The 22,055-nt window shown below is 37.9% G+C and overlaps 1 protein-coding gene across 2 annotated transcripts in view; it reads right to left on the bottom strand.

Annotated features, from left to right (window-relative positions):
• The window catches only part of Shark (SH2 ankyrin repeat kinase), a 31,140-nt gene extending 12,293 nt beyond the window's left edge, over window positions 1-18,847 (bottom strand). For both annotated transcript variants that reach the window (XM_053790911.2, XM_053790912.2), the window contains exons 1-11: window positions 18,729-18,847; window positions 15,907-16,001; window positions 15,544-15,681; window positions 13,694-13,870; window positions 11,863-12,047; window positions 10,001-10,088; window positions 8,244-8,402; window positions 4,297-4,505; window positions 2,440-2,616; window positions 1,538-1,691; window positions 841-977 (exon numbers count right to left, since the gene is read on the bottom strand). In XM_053790911.2, coding sequence (XP_053646886.1) covers window positions 841-977; window positions 1,538-1,691; window positions 2,440-2,616; window positions 4,297-4,505; window positions 8,244-8,402; window positions 10,001-10,088; window positions 11,863-12,047; window positions 13,694-13,870; window positions 15,544-15,681; window positions 15,907-16,000 — 1,518 coding nt within the window. In that variant the 5' untranslated portion in view covers window position 16,001; window positions 18,729-18,847. The remainder of the gene's footprint in view (window positions 1-840; window positions 978-1,537; window positions 1,692-2,439; window positions 2,617-4,296; window positions 4,506-8,243; window positions 8,403-10,000; window positions 10,089-11,862; window positions 12,048-13,693; window positions 13,871-15,543; window positions 15,682-15,906; window positions 16,002-18,728) is intronic.
• Between the last annotated feature and the right edge of the window lie 3,208 nt (window positions 18,848-22,055).

The raw sequence follows: 22,055 nt of genomic DNA, 5'->3' as shown, positions 1-22,055 counted from the left end.
ACATGCTCATGCACACTTGCTGGAAGTCCAAGCCCCTCACCCACAAAACCTCCTTTACCCCCTCCCTCCAACCTTTTTGGGGACAATCCCTACCTCACCTTCCTTCTACAGATTTACATGCTCTCCAAGTCATTCTACTTTGTTCTATTCTCTCTAAATGACCAAACCACCTCAACAGCCCCTCCTCAGCCTTTTGACTAATATTTTTAGTAACTCCATACCTCCTCTTAATTTCCACACTATGAATTCTCTGCATAATATTTACACCACACACTGCCCTTAGACAGGACATCTCCATTGCCTCCAGCCACCTCCTCGCTGCAGCATTCACAACCCATGCTTCACACCCATATAAGAGTGTTGGTACCACTATACTCTCATACATTCCCTACTTTGCCTCCATGGATAACGGTCTTTGTCTCCACAGATACTTCAACGCACCACTCATCATTTTTCCTTCATTCATTCTATAGTGAACCTCATCTTTCATACACCCATCTGCTGACAAGTCAACTCCCAAATATCTGAAAACATTCACTTCTTCCATACTCCCTCCCTCCAATGTGATATCAAATTTTTCTTTATCTATATCGTTTGATACCCTCATCACCTGACTCTTATCTATGTTCCCACCAGAAATTAAATACCTTATGTGACTTGTTTCAAGAGTTTTCCTATTCCTGATTCTTGGCTCTGGGACAGGCTTGTTTTGTGCTTGCCTAGTCAACCAGGCTTTTGCTGGTGAGCTGGTAGTTTTTAATGTTTGCATCCATGCATAACTGGTGAACATAAAATCAATTCAACACATGGAAAATAGTAGCCAGAGGGAACATTATTTACCTGCAAATCCAATTTAAGGGTATCCCTTGATGGAACTTTTGGTTGGTGATTTTTACAACTGTTCTTAAGCGCTCCTTCAAAGTCTTGCTTGGACTCATACAGATCCAGTAAATCTTGAGATTGCCGAGACAGAGATTCTGAAAATTTCATGTATAAAAGATAGCAATTACACCAACATCTCAAAAACTAAAATGATAATTTTTATTATTAAATTATTTATTGAATTAATGAAGTACAGTATTTATTTTTCCTGTATTTGTAAGTAGATGGCACCTAGGAGCTCCCATACAGCCAGCTGGTGACACCCACGAGTACTCACATCATAGTCAACTGGGGCCACCCAAGAGTAACCATAGTCAGCTTGCAGGAACAAGGAACACCCATACAGTTAGTTCACGGGAACAAGGAACACCCATACAGTCAGCTTGTAAGAACGAGGAACACCCATACAGTCAGCTTGCAGGAACGTGGAACACCCATACACTCAGCTTGCGGGAACAAGGAACAACCATAGAGTCAACTTGCGGGAACAAGGAACACCCATACAGTCAGCTTGGAGGAACGAGGAACACCCATACAGTCAGCTTGTAGGAACAAGCACACATACAGTCAGTTTGTGACAACAAGCACACATATAATCAACAGGTCACATCAAGGAGCATCCATTAAAATTAAACATCAATTTTTTTTAACTTACTTGTGATAACAATATCAGGGTTTTGTAAAGATGGAGTCTCGAGAGTAAGTGAGGGAAGGGTCTTGAGGTCGTCTTGGCTGGCTGCAGAAAGTAAGGGAAGTTGTTCAGAGTAACTAGGGTTCCCATCACTACCATCACGATACACAACTTCCTTCTGTGTTCAGACAATTACCACCATTAGAGAACTAGAAATTTTATGAAGTCACACAAACGGAAAAGAGAGATGGAGCCAGTATATATAGGTTAGCTGGCAGAGACAGGACAAGACAGGTGGGAGGAGTAGTAGTGGTAGTGGTAAGGCAGGTAGCAGAAGCAACAGTAGTTTAGAACTTTAATGCTATTATTTTTTCAAGACACCAGCCATCTCCCACTGAGGAAGGGTGACCCAAAAATTTAGACACAAATGATTCTCTTCTTTATACATTTAGTAATTCATACAGAAGGGGTTACCAACACATTGCTCCCAGCATTTTAGTCGCCTCTTATGACACACATGGCTTATGGAGGAAGGATTCTTTTCCACTTCCCCATGGAGAAATTTTATGAAATATGCTAGTAAAAATAATGGTTAAAAAATGCAGAGAAGGAAATAAATGCAGGCAAATTAAACAGAAAATTACTTCTTTGCCTGATACCCAGTTGGATTATTAGGTTTAAAATAAACCTAATGTCTGTATTAGACCTTTACACAAACAATCAAGAATACTTTAATCCCTCTATTACTGATTCAAATTAGCTCACAGTGTACAGTATATACACTGAGAAATATGAAATTCTCATTGTATATACCCAGTGTTGTACACAGGATGGGTTGCACGGTGATCAAAAAAAAGCACATTCACCATCATTCACTTAAGCACTGTTCTTTACATTCAGTAGAAAGAAAAAATTGAATCACTTACAAAACTGGAAATAATAGGAAGATGTCCTATGGGGATGCCATCCTCAGAGAATGGTCGAGGCGGCAAGACAGGGGTGACAAGTCGGCAAGGCAGACCATCCATGAAGCGGACATAATGGTCAATCATGGATTCTAATGAGGCAAAGTAAGGGCCATCATCAATGCAAAACAGTTCACTCTGAAAAATTAAGAGGAAGTAAGTTATGAGCACTTTGACAATTAAAAGAAATAACTGTTCTCTTCCTCACTGCTGATGTGTTAAAAAAAAATAATAATTATGGTTTTAGCTCTTCTCAAAATGAGTGAGACACTGATGCATTTGTGGAGACAAAAAAACCTCATCTATAGAGGAAAAAAAAAAGGAATACACCAGAGTATAGTGGTATCAAAACTGTCGTATGGGTGTTAAGCATGAGTTTTGAATATTGTAGCAAAAAGAGGCTAGAGGCAGTGGAGATGTCATGTTTGAGAGTAATGTATGGTGTGTATATTATTCACAGTTTGGAGATCAGATGAAGGAATGGGCTTATTAAAAGTATCCTTTGAAAGGTTGGAGGAGGGGGTGTTGAGGTGGTTTGGACATACAGAAATAATGGAGCAAAATAGGATGACTATGAGGGTGTATATATTCAGGGTAGGAATCATCAGAGGAAGGGTTGGAGGTAGCCTTCAACTTCCAAGGTAGGTCTTGAGTGCTTGAGGTTTGGATATCCAGTGGGCTTGATGGAGCATTTGAACCAGGAGTGAGTGGAGGAGGTAAGTGTTTTTTTATTATTTGATGTGCTGTTGGAATGTGAGCAAGGTAATATTTACGAAGGAATTCAAGGAAACCAATTAGTAGAGCCTGAGTCCTGGAGATGGAAAGTACAGTGCCTGCACTCTGAAGGAGGGGTGGGGATGCTGCAATTCAGGAAGTTTTCTGAGCTGCAATGTTAGCACACTTTTGGTAAGACAGTGACTAAATGAATGAAGATGAAAGTGTTCTTCTCTTTTAGGTCACCCTACCTTGGAGGGAGATGGCTGAAGTGTGAAAAAACTACTGATTTTTTAGAATGCATCTACATTACCATACTGCATATGGTATGTAACCCCAAACACACACTGTATGTAGTTTTAAACACACTAATATTATCCCATCAATTCATGGTGACTCAATAAAAGAAAACACTCACCATCACTTATTTCCAAGGTGTCTTTCCAGAGGAATACAACACCACCAATTACCCAATGAAACCGCACCGTTATCACCAATCTTTTTGAGTTCATGCACTGCCACCATCAATGCAATCAGTTTTTCTAAATTCTTTCATAAATATTACTATCTTTAAAATTGTACAGCATGTCAGATCTCAAAAATCAATTCTGATCTAACAGGCTGACATACACCTGCTAGATAATAAATCTTTTACCTCTCAAAACCTCCTTCACAACTTCCCTCCAGCCCTTCCTGGGAGATTCTAGGAATGACTTATTCCTTTCTAAATGACCAAACATTCTCAACAATTCCTCTTTTATTCTCTGAGTTGTCAAACACACATTTCTTAGAAATGTGAATATTTTAGTAAAAAGAAAAAACACTTGATCTCATAATTTATTTAACCATATGGTTCTGTATCTGGCTGAACCTCTGTCCCATACTGTTTGGAAAATTGAGCACCCACTGTATAAATGAAATAATGATTTCTTACTTTTTTGCAGGGGAAAGCACTAAGCCTGTAGGGGTCATAAAAGGCCTGGGGAATGGAAAGCATTCAGGTTCGATCCAAGGAAGGGGAGGTTAAGTCATGTTCCTTGAATCGAGCTATCAAATATATGACAAAAATAATTCCTGGTGTATAGTGCACTGACCTAAACTTACCTCACCGGAAACTTCATAATTGTACACCTGCTCTCTACACAGCAGAGTTAACACATAAACATCCTGTTTCCTGGTACTCTGACGCAAGAGGAAATGTCCATCTGCAGTGCTTGGAGCACTGAGGATACGCTCCTGGGCCAAATACCGATCAATACTTCCATGGAAATAGTCTCTTAATCGATATCGTGGAATTGGAGGATGGTGATGCACTGAAGGAAAAAAACTCATGATTAGGATGAAGATAAAATAATATGGTAATATAAATAATGTTTTGTGAGTCTTTTAATACTCAGCTATTTTAACTTGAAACTACTGAATTTTAAAGGATATGCAAATTTAAAGATTATTAGTACGTACTAATAGGAACATGAGCATACAGGTACTGAGACAGGGAAGGGCAATAATCATGTATAGATCAACAAAGTCCTAGGTAGTAGGTTGGTAGACAGCAACCGCCCAGGGAGGTACTACCGTCCTGCCAAGTGAGTGTAAAACGAAAGCCTGTAATTGTTTTACATGATGGTAGGATTGCTGGTGTCCTTTTTTCTGTCTCATGAACATGCAAGATTTCAGGTATGTCTTGCTACTTCTACTTACACTTAGGTCACACTACACATACATGTACAAGCGTATATATACATACCCCTCTGGGTTTTCTTTTATTTTCTTTCTAGTTCTTGTTCTTGTTTATTTCCTCTTATCTCCATGGGGAAGTGGAACAGAATTCTTCCTCCGTACGCCATGCGTGTTGTAAGAGGCAACTAAAATGCCGGGAGCAAGGGGCTAGTAACCCCTTCTCCTGTATATATTACTAAATGTAAAAGGAGAAACTTTTGTTTTTCCTTTTGGGCCACCCCGCCTCGGTGGGATACGGCTGATGTGTTGAAAGAAAGAAAGAAAGATCAACAAAGTCCTAGGTAGTAGGTTGGTAGACAGCAACCGCCCAGGGAGGTACTACCGTCCTGCCAAGTGAGTGTAAAACGAAAGCCTGTAATTGTTTTACATGATGGTAGGATTGCTGGTGTCCTTTTTTCTGTCTCATGAACATGCAAGATTTCAGGTATGTCTTGCTACTTCTACTTACACTTAGGTCATACTACACATACATGTTCAAGCGTATATATACATACCCCTCTGGGTTTTCTTCTATTTTCTTTCTAGTTCTTGTTCTTGTTTATTTCCTCTTATCTCCATGGGGAAGTGGAACAGAATTCTTCCTCCGTAAGCCATGCGTGTTGTAAGAGGCGACTAAAATGCTGGGAGTAAGGGGCTAGTAACCCCTTCTCCTGTATATATTACTAAACTTGAAAGGAGAAACTTTCGTTTTTCCTTTTGGGCCACCCCGCCTCGGTGGGATACGGCCGGTGTGTTGAAAGAAGAAAGATCAACAAAGTGTTCTAGTATGTATTAGGAAATGTGATTAAATGAGAACATATTGGATAATTGAATGACAATGGGATACAGAGTATTACAATTTGGGATTTTACCAGCATTCAAAGCCACGAGCAAGTCATATCATGCCAAGGCTTTGTGACTTTGTAAATGGTCCAAGTCGGACCAAAACATTGTCGTAAGCTCCTCTCTACTATGTGCGGGTTATTTGTGTAAGGCTTAGTATATGGCTGGGAAAAGACAAGTAATGCATGGAGAAACAGCCAATTTCTGTTCCAGGAAAAATAGCTAGCCAAACTTGAGTTTGGGAGGTGGGAAGTGGAGTGCCTGCATTCTAAGGAATGGGTAGGGATGTTGCAGATTGGAGAGTCAGCTGAAGTGTGATGTATATGTGCTGCTGGTGATGGTCTCACCTAGGTCACTCTACCTAGGTAGGAAGCAACCCATGCAGAAAAAGCAGCAAAAAACTGAATTTGCTGTGAGGGTAACATACACCAATAAAGCTTAAGCCATGGTTATTACAGAACTGAAATGAAGATGAAATACTACACAAAAGAATACTCTATTGGCCTTTTTATTAATTTGAGTTAAGCTTTTGACACAGTAAATTATAAAATCCTTCTTATTACACTACATTCTTTTATCCCATATGAACACCAGTCACAAAACAATTGTAAGAGTAAATTCAGTGTGCATTAAGAACTTAACATTTCTCAGTGCACAGAACTAGTGCAGTATTCTATATAATACTGTAAATATGTACAGTGGACCCTCAGCTAACGATGGCATCACCTTACGTTAAATCCAGCATATGATACATTTTAACGCAAAAATTTTGCCTCAGCTAACGCTAAAAAACTCACCCTGCACGATTCATTTGAGACACTTCCACGTGTGGCCTGAGCATGCCTAAGTTGTCCCGTGGGTGCCAGTGTTTACAAGCCAGCCAGTGCGGTCGCATCCACGCATACAATCAGAACATTTCATATTATCACAGCGTTTTTAGTGATTATACCTGCAAAATAAGTCACCATGGGCCCCAAGAAAGTTTCTAGTGCTAACCCTGCAGGAAAAAGGGTGAGAATTACTATGGATATGAAGAGAGATTAAGGAAATGTGTGCAAAGTGGATTGAAGTGCAAACCTTTATGGATGAAAATCACCCTCACACAGCTATTGGAAGCTGTGCTGGTGACTATTACAATGACAATGTTGTGAACCACTTTAGACAAATCATAAAGGAACGGGAGGTACAGGCCTCTATGGACAGATATGTTGTGCGACAGAGGTCCAGTGACTCTCAAGCTGGTCCTAGTGGCATTAAAAGAAGAAGGGAAGTAACCCCGGAAAAGGACTTGATACCTCAAGTCCTAATGGAAGGGGATTCCCCTTCTAAACATTAACAACTTCCACACTCTCCCCTCCTCTCATCCCATCAATCATCACCAGATCTTCAATAAAGGTAAGTGTCAGTTTGTGTGTATTAAAATTAACATTTCATGTGGTAAAAAATTTTTTTTTTCATACTTTGGGAGTGTCTTGCATAGATTAATTTGATTTCCATTATTTCTTATAGGGAAAATTAATTCAGCTAACGATAATTTCAGCATACGATAAGCTTTCAGGAACGGAGTAACATCGTTAGCTGAGGGTCCACTGTACTGTATATACAGTGGTACCTCGGGATACGAACAGCTCAAAACTTGAACAATTATGTAAGTGTGTTTATGTAATTGCTTTTGTAAGTGTATTTTTGGGGGTCTGAAATGGATTAATCTAATTTACATCATTAATTATGGGAACAAATTCGTTCAGTATTGGCACTTGAACAGCCTTTTGGAACGAATTAGGTTCATATCCCGAGGTACCACTGTACTAGTATTTTCATTTTTTAAAGAAATTTTTTTTTTTTTTTTCAACAAGTCGGCCGTCTCCCACCGAGGCAGGGTGACCCAAAAAAGAAAGAAAATCCCCAAAAAGAAAATACTTTCATCATCATTCAACACCTTCACCACACTCGCACATTATCACTGTTTTTGCAGAGGCGCTCAGAATACAACAGTCCAGAAGCATACACATACAAAGATACACAACATACAAGCACATCATACAATCATACACATCATACAAGCATTAATCGAGGTAATGTTTTACGGTGAAGCTTCATAAGACAAAAATCCCATGAAGTTCTACATACAGAAAATGTCATCCCAGTAAATACTGTAGCTTGTTCTGAAGCTTGTCTCTGTCTTCACACCTGACTGCAGTATGCTATACTATTATTATTACGCCACTGATAGCAACAAACCACCTAGCATGCCAAATTACAAACAGGTATAAAAAAATTCTTGTATACATTGCAATATAAATTTGAATAAGTATAGTAAGTGTATCAGATGTGACAAATGATCACAACCACCACAATAAAGTGACCCCAGCATAGGAAAGGGTGGGGAGGCAGTCATTACTTATGTTACTTGCCATTATCCCTTAAGTAAACCCTAACACTTAAAGACCACACAATAGAAACACGAAATCATTTAATAAGCAACAAACCTAAAAGGTTGTAGCACTGTTTATGACCCATTCTCTTGGCAAGGTCAATTGGGGTTTCCATCTTAGAATTACGAGGGCACGATGGTGCACCTACTGCCAGTAACGTTTTCACACATTCAACGCTGCCGTTCTCAGCAGCTTCGTGCAGAGCAACAGCACCTGGTGCAATAGAAAACAAAACTTAATGCTCTCATGAGACTATCTAAATTTTTTAATTATTAATAAATAAATGTCAGAAACAATGGCAAAAATTTAATATAGAAGGAATGAGGTTGATATCAATGTTTCTGACAGTTAAATGTTAAACACAATCACACACAGACACACTTGTAAACAAAACTATTATACAAAAATAAACCATCATGCAACAACAAAAATAAATGTACAATCATACTCTCTTAAATTAAACAAAATTAATTAAAAATAATTGAATTATTAATAGCAAAAGACACATGTAGTTTCCATGGGGTCCCTATAGATTCAACTTGACCTGCATTCAGCAGTGTAAATGCAGAAGGGTCCTTCTTGTAGGTATAAATAAGAGAGATTGATGAGGACATTAACTAGGAAAAAACTCAAAACAATGGATTTAAACTGATGTAAATACAGATTTATGAAGGATATAGGAAAGTAGTGATTTGGCAAGAGAGTTGTAGACAAGTGGAACAAGTTGCCTAGTATTATAATTGATGGTAATACCTTCAATTATGATACTGAGTAAATTTTTTCTTTTTTTTAAGGTAAGTAATGTGTGTACTGTATATGCATTTTTTTAGGCCTAGCTCTATTGTTCACTTAATATATGATACTGTAAATATGTTATCAGAATTTACATGCATATGAAGGTGAAAAAAGGCTATGTTTCACTTCACAGTGATTTTCGCTTTACAGCAGTAGCCTAGAACCTAACCTGCTTTATTAAGCGGGGCCCTACAGTAGCCCAGAACCTAACCTGCTGTATTATGCTGGGCCCTACAGTAGCCCAGAACCTAACCTGCTGTATAATTGGAGCTCGCTTGTCCACCTTACTGGTCAACCCATTCTGCTCCATCCTTTCTAATATGGGTAAACCACCTGCACAACCTCTCCTCTGCTCTCTGAATTATGTTCTTATGCTACCATAAACAGGAAATCCTTGCTGTAATGAACAGTTACAATCTTTCATAAGTTTGTAATGCAAACTTTTGTAGTGTAAATCATCACAAACACAAGGTTATAATTGATGCCTACGTTCCCAAATAACCTAGAAATGGCAAACGCATTCCTTGCTTGCTTGGACTATAGGTAAGATATACGAGTGATGAAAATTTAAAGCTAAGCAGAAGAAGCTTCCTCATATTTACTGTATGAAAACCAATACCCCAATGTGTTCAAAATGTAGGTTATAAAGAAATATGCACCTACATAACTCAATAACAATTCAAATCTTCCTTTAAGTAAGACAAGGCCACAGGGGCATTGACCCCGGAACTCCTTCCAGGTAAGATAAATTAATGTTGAAAGCTTAAAGCTGATCAGAAAAGGGTCTTTTTTGTAAGTTATCACATGAAAACTTTGAATGTAAAAAAAAGACAACTATTATAGGTATTCCCTTTTAGAAGGCATACCTAAATAATACTTTCAATGATATGAACTTAGGTAACAGACAGGAAATGTAGATAGCTCCTGGTAGTTGAAGATTTTTTTTTCTACTCAGACAGAAAGAAGTTAGCCAAGGTTTTGCAGAAACCAAAGAACATACGTATTAAAAAAATTACCTGTTTTTGTAGCTCTGGCTTGAATATCAGCTTGGCTCATCTCTACAAGAAGTCGCACTATACCTGGTCTGTTGTGTCTAGAAGCAAGCTGTAATAAATTACACACACATGCAAAAATCATGCAATAAACAGAAAACTAAAATCTTTGCAAACTGAGCACAGTGAACCCTTGGCTTTAACATATTAACAGGGGGTACAGAGTGTCCATTAACCCTTAAACTGTCCAAATGTAGATCTACATTCGCACGCGTAGTGCTCCGCACGTAGATCTACGTTCGATTTTACGTTGTTTCTTACGTAAAATAAAAGTAGATCTACGATTGGAGTGCTACGTGTGCAAATGTAGATCTACGTTTGGACAGTTTAAGGGTTAAACCTAGAACCGTCCATAAAAAATAACGGACAATTCTGATTTAACAGATAAAGTAGATTAATTCTTAAATAAATTAATTCAGCAGGCTGTAAGAATAATGGACAATGCTGGAATTAATGGACTTTATTGTTTCTGAATGTTGTCCAGCCAGAGATTGTCGATTAAATTCAAAATCCATTAAATTAGGGTGAGTTAAGTTGAGGTTTTACTTTATACTACAATGTCTGGATGAAGTGCAAGTTTTATTTGGTCAGTGAAAACTAACATGGTTTCAGCCTGCAGTTTATGCATTATATCAAGTATTATATATAACATGTAAGCAAATTTCTAACTGAATATTAAAATACAATAAAGCCTCGAGTTAATGAACTAACAGAGAGAAGCAGGTGGCCGCTGTATTTGTGTATACCTGAATAAACATACTGACTCTAGTGGATACAGATGATATTTTGCTGTAATCATAAAAAATAAGGGACAAGTCTGCTGCCTCAGTTGAGTTGGAAACAATGGACTTCGTCCATTGTTTCCAACTCAACTGAGCTAGCAGATTTTGTCCAGTATTTCTGAAGTCCACTAAGTTGAGGTTCATTAAATTAAGGGTATACTGGGAATTTTATTTTTATATTTTTTAATTTAAAAGCAAATAAGAATACACATTATATTTATAATTATTCAATTAAATTAAAACATATAAATATGTGTGCTACAGAACAAATAACAAATACACTATAGAAGGTGTTCATGTTAAAGAGTGAGACTCTTACAACAGACAATCTTGAAAGCATCAGGGCAGAGTTAGGTGGAAGCTGGAATACTGATGATGGTAAAATACAGAGTTGTGATGATATCTCATTTTATGAACCTTACACTAGCTAGTATTGGAAAAACATGGCTGGTACAAACACAGAGGTCTTCAAACGTGAAGGTCATAAAGCACCTAGCAAACTGAGAGATAATAAGGCTGAATTCATGGATGGGAAGGGTAGTTGTGGTTTTCTGGATCAAGAGCCCTTCACTAGCATAAAGGCATTCTCCTTGAAGGAAATGATGACAAAAAATTCCCTGAACTAATGATACACAGGAGAGCCCCACATATACAGCACCTCTTTTCAGTGTTCCACATTTGGCTTTCAAATGAATCATTGTTCATTATGTTCAGTGCTTTTACTGCTGTTCTGTCGTTTTTACACAACAATTGCATAAGGGAAGGGTGACCAGCACCATATTTTACAGTAAGTATTGTATGTAGCGTTTGTTTTACTTTTTTGTTTTTTTATGCCTAGCTGTATGAGCACTTAATATGTGATACTGTAGACACGTCATCAGGGGTTTTAGACACATTCAATAATGAAAAAATGCTCTTTTCCACCCACCGGCAATTTTAGCTTACAGTACGGGATCAGGAACCTAAGAGCCATACAAATGGGGCTCTCCTGTATTGAAATTGAATCATGAATTTTGAGTACATTAATTAAAAAATTAAACTCACATGTAAAGGTGTTACACCTTCTTCATCACGAACTTCAACAAAAGCCATTGACTGTAGGAGCATTCTTGTGATTTCTTCATGGCCTTTCATACTTGCTATGTGAAGTGCTGTTTGACCATTGTTATTTTTGTCATCAATCTTTTTGTATCCAGACTTCAGGAGTTCTGATACAATATTTATATTACCTGTAAAAGATAAATACAGCAGTATAAGCATAAGCTAATACACAAATTATAAATTAATAAAAAATTCTGTTATTCCAAGAACATTTAAATACTATTACAGTACTAGTGTTTAGTACTTAAAAAGAGATTCAGGGAAACTGATTGCTGGACTTGAGTCCTGGAGGTGGGTAGTACAATGCCTGCATCTTAAAGGAAGGGTTTGGGATATTGGCAGTTTGGAGTGATGCCTAAACTATCATATCTGGGAGCCTCTGCAAAGACAGTGATTGTGTGTGAATGCTGGTGAAAGTGATGAATGTTGGTGAAAGTGTTTCTCTCTTTGTTCGAGTCACCTTGCCTCGGTGGGAATTGGCCGACGTGTTGAAAAAAAATATAATAATACAGTGGACCCCCGGTTAACAATATTTTTTCATTCCAGAAGTATGTTCAGGTGCCAGTACTGACCGAATTTGTTCCCATAAGGAATATTGTGAAGTAGATTAGTCCATTTCAGACCCCCAAACATACACGTACAAACGCACTTACATAAATACACTTACATAATTGGTCGCATTGGGAGGTGATTGTTAAGCAGGGGTCCACTGTACTAAGTTTATGCTATCCTTAGATAGGTGGGGCAGAATTCAGCTGTATCACATAAATTGTAGGAAACTTAAATTAGGTTACTAAATTAGTTTTGGGACAAAATTCTGGAAAAACTTAGTTGAAAAAAGTTCATCTCTTCTGACAGCTCTGGTTATAAAGCACAAAGTATTTTCACACCTTGGTGACTTGTAATTTGAGGTAAAACAAATATTTTTCATCAATTAGTGTTTTTTAAGTGTCTGGGTGGTGGGATGCTCTGTGACATCTCGACTATCTTGGAGACCTCCTGATATTTATCTCTTGGGGTCTCCTCTGAGGTAAGTTGTTCTTTTGCATCTGTTTTATCCTATATTTAAAATTTTATTTCAGTAAATAAATATATATCTTTCTTCTTCTTTCAACAAACCAGCCGTGTCCCACCGGTGCAGGGTGGCCCAAAAAGAAATTTCTCTTTTTAATTTCTCTTTTTAAGTTTAGTAATGTATACAGGAGAAGGGGTTATAAATATATATGAAGGTTTTTATTTAAACTCCCAATTTTTAGTCCAAAAGTTATCAGATTTTTGCTATTCAAAAAATTATATGACTGCTTCAGTTCCTTCAAGACTATGGTGCTATTCACCAACTCCAAGGCTGAGGGACTGACTACCTCATATTTTGTATATAATTCTTTGCACTGTGTCTTTGTATTGATGAAGTCACTGGTTGGTGAAACGTCTACGAATAAAGATACCCAGATGTCTAATTCTTAATCTTATTGGTATTGTATACCATTTATGTACGACACCATAAGTTTAGCTATACAGGTGCTCCTTGACTTACGATGGTTCAACTTTACAATGGTGCAAAAGCTATTACCTTGGCGATGAAACTTGAGATAATTAGGGTTTCGTGAGTTAAATACTGGTAATCACACTATTATTAACAGCTACAACAATTAGCATTCACCACATAACAAAAGACAATTATCTTTAAATACTGGACAAAATTATTTTAGATTAAGGACTAACTTCATGTCAACTTTCTAATTTCAGCTACTGCACTAGTAAATGATATACATACCCTGACTGGTTGACCTGTGGAGAAGACTGGAGGAGCCATGAAGCCTGACCTCTGCAGGCAGCTGGTCTCCTGGACAGGGATGACAGAGGACAGTGGATGAGCCTCCAACTGGATTCTGACAGAAATGACTTACCAGGTTATCCAGGCCATGGAATACTGGTGCTTCATCTGGAACCACTGTCAAGTGCAAGATAAACTTTCATCAATTTATTACTCTGTACCTGGTCTTCCTATTATAAGACACTGTCCCTGGTCTTCCTATTACAAAACTCTTTGCCTGAAATCTCCAGGACCATTGGTTCAGCTAGCATTTTTAAAACTACAGTTAATAAACACCTTATCTCCGTAACCTATCCCAGCCCATCATCAATACATATGTAAAAACTATACATGCATTTGCTCAATATCATGAACATAAGTAAAACATTCTTATCAATATAATCAATACATACTTGCTCTCAATATCTGTATTCATCTCAAATGTTAATTGTTCCATTGTATCAACCTAAGGTTAATAATCAAAATTGTACGTCTTCTCTACAAGACTTATTAAAGCCATATAGCAAGACCTAATGGAATACTCAAGTCTCTTGTATTCATTGTAACTCATCTAATGACCCTATGTACTGTTATTGCCATATTAATCTTAAGTAAATTTTAAGCTTGCTTGAAATGCTCTGCATATAAAAGGGCTCTTGGCATGTACAACTATTATACTTCTTTGTACATACATGTATTGTGTCAAAATAAATATTACTATTATTATTATTATACAGTGGCACCTCAGGATACGAACTTAATTAGTTCTAGAAAGCTGTTCAAGTGCCGATACCGAACGAATTTGTTCCCATATGGAATACTGTAAATCAGATTAATCCATTTCAGACCCCCAAAAATACACTTACAAAAGCACTTACATAAACACACTTACATAATTGTTTGCGTTTTGGGCTGTTCGTATCCCGAGGTACCACAGGATTCACTTGAGAAAGTTCAAGTGAATCCCGTGAAAGAGTTCGCTATATGTTAATGAAACATGTAATTCTATAAATAAAGGTTCTTCTGTTTTCTTGAGTCATTCTATTACTACTTGTTAGCTGTTGCCATAATTTCACATAACTGTGTGCACAAGAAGAGCTGTACGTATACACAAAAAAATAGGAAAATAGTTGAACGCGTGAGTTTTGTGCACAGCAGTAAAATGCTGTTCACAACACCTTAGACAAGAACTGGAATATGCAGCAGCAGTATGGTGTCTGCACCTACAAAACATACTGTCAAGCTACATAATATCCTAAGAGAAACTAATAAAAAATAGTTATGAAAAATGGCTGAAAGCATTCAAGTCATAGCCAAGAACCTCTTCTGATTAGCCTCATGCAGAAAAGGCAGGGATATTTTGAGGGCCCCTTCAGAATAGTAGTGCAGGGACAAGCTATTGTTATTACAGTGAACCCTCGATATAGAAGATCTTGATGTAACAGACTTGTGAAACAATAGGCAAAATGCATTTGATAAAATGTACTTTAAACTCCTTTATTTTCAATGATTATTGCAAATATCTGTAAATCTTGTGTACAGTATTACATTAAGTATACAGCAAAGTACTTAAATGACATTTCTGGTAATCTTTAACAGTCTTCAAATTTAACAGACACTTGTGCAATCTCCCCCTCTTCAGTACGCTATACTGAATGTTTACTGTATTTTTACTATTATTATTTTCCAACCAAAAATACATTTCAGGCTAATACAATAAAACTTTTGATTTTGCAAATGAAATGAAAAATAACCAGACTTTGTCGTGTCCACTAAATTTCATTAACGAAAAGCAACAATGGCAGACCTACCAAGAGAAAAGAATGCCCCTTCTCTGTACTTCTGAATAAGAATGTGTATTGGATGCCCTTCAGTAATGAAAGACAGGACATAGTTTCCTTTGGATGAGCAGCTTTCCCGTATAAGAAACGTTCCTTCTTCTCCACCTTCTGCAATGACAAATGAAAGAAATATAGAGGTAGTGATAGGCTGGTAAACAACAACCATCCAGGGAGGTACTACCCTTCTGTCAAATGATTGTAAAGTTGGTAGACACACACACATACATATAAATACAGTATATACACTGTAATGAAATCTAAACTTCTACACTACCTGTACTTACATAATTTTGTCATGATTGTATTGTAGTGACAAGAGTTGTATGCACATACCTCTTAATAAAATATCCTTAGCTTCTTCACTAGTGATCTTCCCAAAGAAACATCTCTCTTCATCCAGCTCAGAACGAGACGTAGTGGAAGCCATTCTGTAAAATCAATCTAGTCATAAGAACATAAGAATGGAGGAATATTGTAACAGGCCTACTGACCCATATAAAGCAAGTCCTTATCAAAATCACCCATTCCCATCCACGTATTTGCCTAACGTTTTCCCAATAAGAACATAAGTATGGAGGAACACTAAATCAAAGGAAGATAAATAAGTGTTTTGCATAAAATATATTCACTATACAGAGTAATATACACTACCCTTTACCTCACATCCTGGCAGCTCTCATTCATAGCAGTTAAACATCTTATACATGGAGTGTTGAGTCGAGCTACATGACTTACAAAGAATTGAAACCATTCTGTTATTCAGAGCTTCTAACATAACACGAGGGAACGGGTGGTGATGATGCTCATCTACTGGGATGAGGTGGATGGTTATTGTCTAGCAACCTATTACCGTACCTTGTTAACACATTAATAACGGAAAAAGAAAACTTTAAATGAACAGCAATAACTTATGTGCTGTACTCATGTAGAGAACAGTACAGTATTTTCAATTTTGGGGGAATATTTGCAATTAAAGTAGGATGACAGTAATGCCATAGAAGCAGCAACAAGTACTTACCATAAGTTATATGTATGCACTATCAAGGGAGCATATGGGCAAGGTTCCCAATATCTACTACATCCTGTTACTTAACAGGAAATAGATATTGTTGAAAAATTAGACACGTGTGCAACACTTGGGTATCTTTATTGAGGAAATATTTTGCCACACAGTGGCTTCATCAGTCCTATACAAAGAAGAGTGGTGAAGATCAGGAGTTTGAGGTAATCAGTCCCTCAGCCTGGAGTTGATGTAACCAGTCTATCAATCTTGAAAACAATACAGTACATATGCAAAGAAGTGGCTTATATACTGGGGAATGACCTAACAACCCTAATAGAAATAAGCCACACTGCATGCATGCATACACAAAACTTTACCTACTTTTTTTTTATATATATTTTTTATATTTATGTTTTATGTTACCAAAACTGTTGTCCAGAGGGCTGAGGAAGGGTTGTTGAGGTGGTTCGGACATGTAGAGAGAATGGAGCGAAACAGAATGACTTCAAGAGTGTATCAGTCTGTAGTGGAAGGAAGGCGGGGTAGGGGTCGGCCTAGGAAGGGTTGGAGGGAGGGGGTAAAGGAGGTTTTGTGTGCGAGGGGCTTGGACTTCCAGCAGGCATGCGTGAGCGTGTTTGATAGGAGTGAATGGAGACAAATGGTTTTTAATACTTGACGTGCTGTTGGAGTGTGAGCAAAGTAACATTTATGAAGGGATTCAGGGAAACCGGCAGGCCGGACTTGAGTCCTGGAGATGGGAAGTACAGTGCCTGCACTCTGAAGGAGGGGTGTTAATGTTGCAGTTTAAAAACTGTAGTGTAAAGCACCCTTCTGGCAAGACAGTGATGGAGTGAATGATGGTGAAAGTTTTTCTTTTTCGGGCCACCCTGCCTTGGTGGGAATCGGCCGGTGTGATAATAAAATAATAAATATTTTTATTATTTATTTTTTTATTGATTTATTTTACTTATTTTATATGCTTGCCTACTGGGGATTTAAATGCAGAGAAAGACATACTAGTACCAATGATGGAGAAAGGTTAAGTTACTTTAGGTGAGTTTTGCACAACAAAATCACAGATTATCTATAAAACCAACTTAATATGTAATGTACTATTCTAACTGTGATGGCCAAAGTCTGTGGAGCAGCCTATAGCTTTACCTTATTATATTTAAAGGAAAGCACTAAACCCACAGTGGTCATACAACCTGGACAATGTGATGCAATCAAGTTCAATCCAAGGAAGGAGAGGACAGGTCTAATTCCTTGGATCAAGAGTCCTGAAATGTTGTGCATTTTAGCTAACATACATGTAAATTTGACCTTATTCCTAGTAATGACCCTCGTATTGTAGATAGTCTTAATGAGCCTCGTGTAGTAGATAGTCTTTTTAGTATGATAATAAGATGTTATCTTCATTGTAGAATAATAAGAAAATATTATAACCTTTATATTATAATAATAAGGTAAAAGGACCCCAATGGAAATAAGTCACTCTGTCTGACTTTTTTGTGTTATCCTAGGTTCTCTACACATATGCTGCTATGTATGATAATTCTATGTAACTGTATTTGTGTATACCTGAATAAACTTACTTACTATGGACTTTCTAATTATTGTATATTTTGTATCTGCAGTGAATGGAAATAATCTAAATCTCATTCAAAATCAAAATCTAATTATCAAAGAGCCTTGGGGAGTCTATACCAATAATGACTCACATTAAAATTACACGATATATAATATCCACGTGAAAATTCTCAAAGAATATCTTAATACCATCTCTAAACATATTATTCAAAGTTTGTTTAAACCTTCTTTATTATTACTATTCTTCTTATTATTATTAATATTATTATTCAGGAAGTGCTAAACCCACAGGGGTCGTAATGTTGAAGCCTATAGGCGTCACACAAACCACCTGGATAATGGAAGCCAATCAACCTTGATTTGAGGAACCTGTGAATGCCTCCAATTCCTCGGATCAAGTGCCCTTCACCCACAACAAGTCACTATTACTCCCCAGTAAAGAGACGAGGCTAAAGGCAGTGCTACCCAGTGTCACTGACCTCAAAGCAACAATCTCCCCTCATATCCCTCTTAAACAACCATCAAGCTATCTTAATTACGAGTGAAAGGTACACTGGAGTACCTTAAATATGGTTGTGGAGGCAGTGGGGTGACATAGTGGGCTTGGCTAGCGAGTAGTCACTGCTAAAACTCTTGCGGATGTCACCAGATAAACTTATTGTTCTTGTTGTTGTTGTTGGGGTTTATAGGGAAACTTACACCTTGTGCCGTATCGAACCCGGCCTTCCAGTGTCTGTAAGTCAGTCAGAAAATAAGACACCGAGTCAGTAAGTCAGAAAGTAAGTCAGTCAGTAAGTCAGTCAGTAAGTCAGTAAGCAAGTAAGTCAGTAAGTCAGTCAGTAAGTCAGTAAGCAAGTCAGTCAGTCAGTAAGTCAGTAAGTCAGTCAGTAAGTCAGTCAGTCAGTCAGTAAGTCAGTCAGTAAGTAAGCTAGTAAGTCAGTAAGTCAGTCAGTAAGTCAGTCAGTAAGTCAGTAAGTCAGTCAGTAAGTCTGCAAGCAAGTCAGTAAGTCAGTCAGTAAGTCAGTAAGTCAGTCAATAAGTCAGTCAGTAAGTCAGTCAGTAAGTCTGCAAGTAAATCAGTCAGTAAGTCAGTAAGCATGTAAGTCAGTAAGTCAGTCAATCAGTAGGTCAGTAAGTCAGTAGGTCAGTAAGTCAGTCAGTAGGTCAATAAGTCAGTCAGTAAGTCAATCAGTAAATCTGTAAGTCAGTCAGTCAGTATTATAATAAGTCAGTAAGTCAATCAGCAAGTCAGTCAGTAAGAATATTAAAATGGTATAAAACACCGACAGGCTGTTAGGTAAGACACATGCAACAGTTAGGTATCTTCATTTCGAAACGTTTCGCCTACACAGTAGAGTTCTTCACTCGAGTACAGAAAAGTTGATAGAAAAAAAGACGTGAAGACGATGTAATCAGTCCGTCACCCTTGAAATTTTGAGGTGGTCAGTCCCTCAGTCTGGAGAAGAGTATTGTTCCATAGTCTGAAACAATATGGAGTTGAAGTGACAGGATGGAGCCTTATATACCTCCAGGAGGTGAGATGTAGGCCACTAGTAGAGATAAGAATGTAGTCGTTGGGAGGTCATGTCCCTCTCAAATCCAGCCAATCTCACTAGTAGAAGTTGTCCAAGTTGATTTCAGTTCTGTACCAAGATACCCTTGTGTTGCAGTGTCTGACAGAGTGAACATTAAAATGGTATAAAATACCGACATGTTACATATGTGTCTTACCTAACAACCTGTCGGTATTTTATACCATTTTGATGCTTTTCTGTACTCGACTGAAGAAGCCTACCGTGTAGGTGAAACGTTTCGAAATGAAGATACCTAACTGTTGCATATGTGTCTTACCTAACAATCAGTCAGTAAGTCTGTAAGTCAGTAAGCAAGTTAGTAAGTAGGTAAGTTTATTCAGCTACAGGTACACATAAATACAGTTAAACAACTAATCGTACATAGTAGCATATGTACATTACTTAGGATACCCCAGAAAAGTCAGAGTGACTTATTTACATAGGGGTCCTTGTAATATCTTATTATTTAAACCTTAAAAAGTACGTTTATTTACGTAGAGGTACATATAAATACAATTCACCAAGTTACACAAGAATAACCCAAAAGTCAGACAAAGTGACTTATTTTGACTGGGGTCCTTGAGTGTCCGGAAGAGAAACTTTATCCAGAGTGAAAGGAAGCAAGTTTGTTCAGGCACAAGTACATATAAGTACAAGAATTAGCTCTGTGGTACTTAAGGTATGCTCAAGGTACATTCCCCTAAGAAAAAAAAAGAGATGTAAACTAGAAAGAGAGAGATGCTTCCTCTGCAGGCGAAGGCAAAGAATCACAGAGCTTCTCAAAAAGGCCAGTCTATCTGAAATACGGGAGGAGGCATTGACCAAAGAAATGGAAAATACATAGTATAAATTATCTAGGATAACCCCCTCCCCCCCAAAAAAGTCAGGTATGTATTATATGTCCCCAGTGCACCCTGAGGTCAGGAAGAAGGTGCAAGTACAAGCCTGGATCTTCTGGCAGTCTTGAGGGTTCAACCCTTCCCATTGAGTAGTGGAGGTAGGATTTGCCCGAAATGAATAGCTATGGGCTTTCTGCATGCACAACTAAATTTCATCCATACATAAATAATCTGAACATGAGAGAGAGAGAGAGAGAGAGAGAGAGAGAGAGAGAGAGAGAGAGAGAGAGAGAGAGAGAGAGAGAGAGAGAGAGAGAGAGAGAGAGAGAGAGAGAGAGAGAGAGAGAGAGAGAGAGAGAGAGAGAGAGAGAGAGAGAGAGAGAGAGAGAGAGACGCTTACGATGACGTTTCGGTCCGTCTTGTACCATTTACAAGTCGGACCGAAACGTCATCATAAGCTCGTCTCTCCTATGTACGGGTTAATTGTATTGTTCCAGTCACGGTATTGTACCTTTTTTGTTCTAAATCTCATTCATCTCTGTAAATAAATTATCATTAATATTATTTTATTTTCGTTCAATTTGGCAAGTACTAATGTATATCGTTTGGTGTGAACTATTTTTCGTATTTTTTTTTTTTTAACCAGTGGATATGAGGATAATATTTGTAAGCCAGTAAGCTTATTTAGATACAGGTACACATAAGTACATTTATCATTTATCAGCAAAGGAAGCCACGGTGCTGTAGGTTACATCTCTATGTTAGATATGAGGAGGAATTTATTATTATTATAATAAAAAGAAGCGCTAAGCCACAAGGGCTATACAGCGCTGATATGAGGAGGAAGAAGAGGGTGGGAACCAGTACTGTACCTTGTGGAATAAAGCTTCTCACTGTAACCACCGCTGAGTTTACTCTGTTTACTATTACTCTTTGCGTTCTGTTTGTTCCATCTACTCACTTTTCCTGTTATTCCATTTTCACGCTTTTTGTGTGCTATTAAACCATGATCACACTTGTCGAAGGCTTTGACAAAGTCTGTGTATATTACATCTGCATTTTGTTTGTCCTCCAGTGCATCCAAGACCATGTTATAATGGTCCAGTATTTGTGAGAGGCAGGAGCGACCTGACTCACGAAATCTTAATGACACAATTGCAAACAAACCATAGCACGGGCGGGGTTAAAACCCGTGATCAGAGAGTCTCAAAACTCCAGACCGTCTTGTTAGTTAGCTAGCTGGAGATTCGTCTTTAAAAACTTGCATTTGTGGTCACAGTGGTGCCTACGCTAACCTTCCTATGGTGTATAAATATACCTAGTTGGATGAATATTATTGTAGCTAGCTGGTCCAGTGGCTAACGCGACGGTCTGGAGTTACGAGACTCTCTGACCGCGGGTTCTAATCCCACCCGTGGTATGGTTTAAGAGCGACCTGTTCTAAACCCGTGCTGTCCTGGGTTGTGCAAATGTTGC

This window comes from Cherax quadricarinatus, chromosome 88, assembly GCF_038502225.1.
Source record: "Cherax quadricarinatus isolate ZL_2023a chromosome 88, ASM3850222v1, whole genome shotgun sequence".
Classification (NCBI taxonomy): Eukaryota; Metazoa; Arthropoda; class Malacostraca; order Decapoda; family Parastacidae; genus Cherax; species Cherax quadricarinatus.
This window is presented reverse-complemented; position numbering and strand designations above follow the sequence as displayed.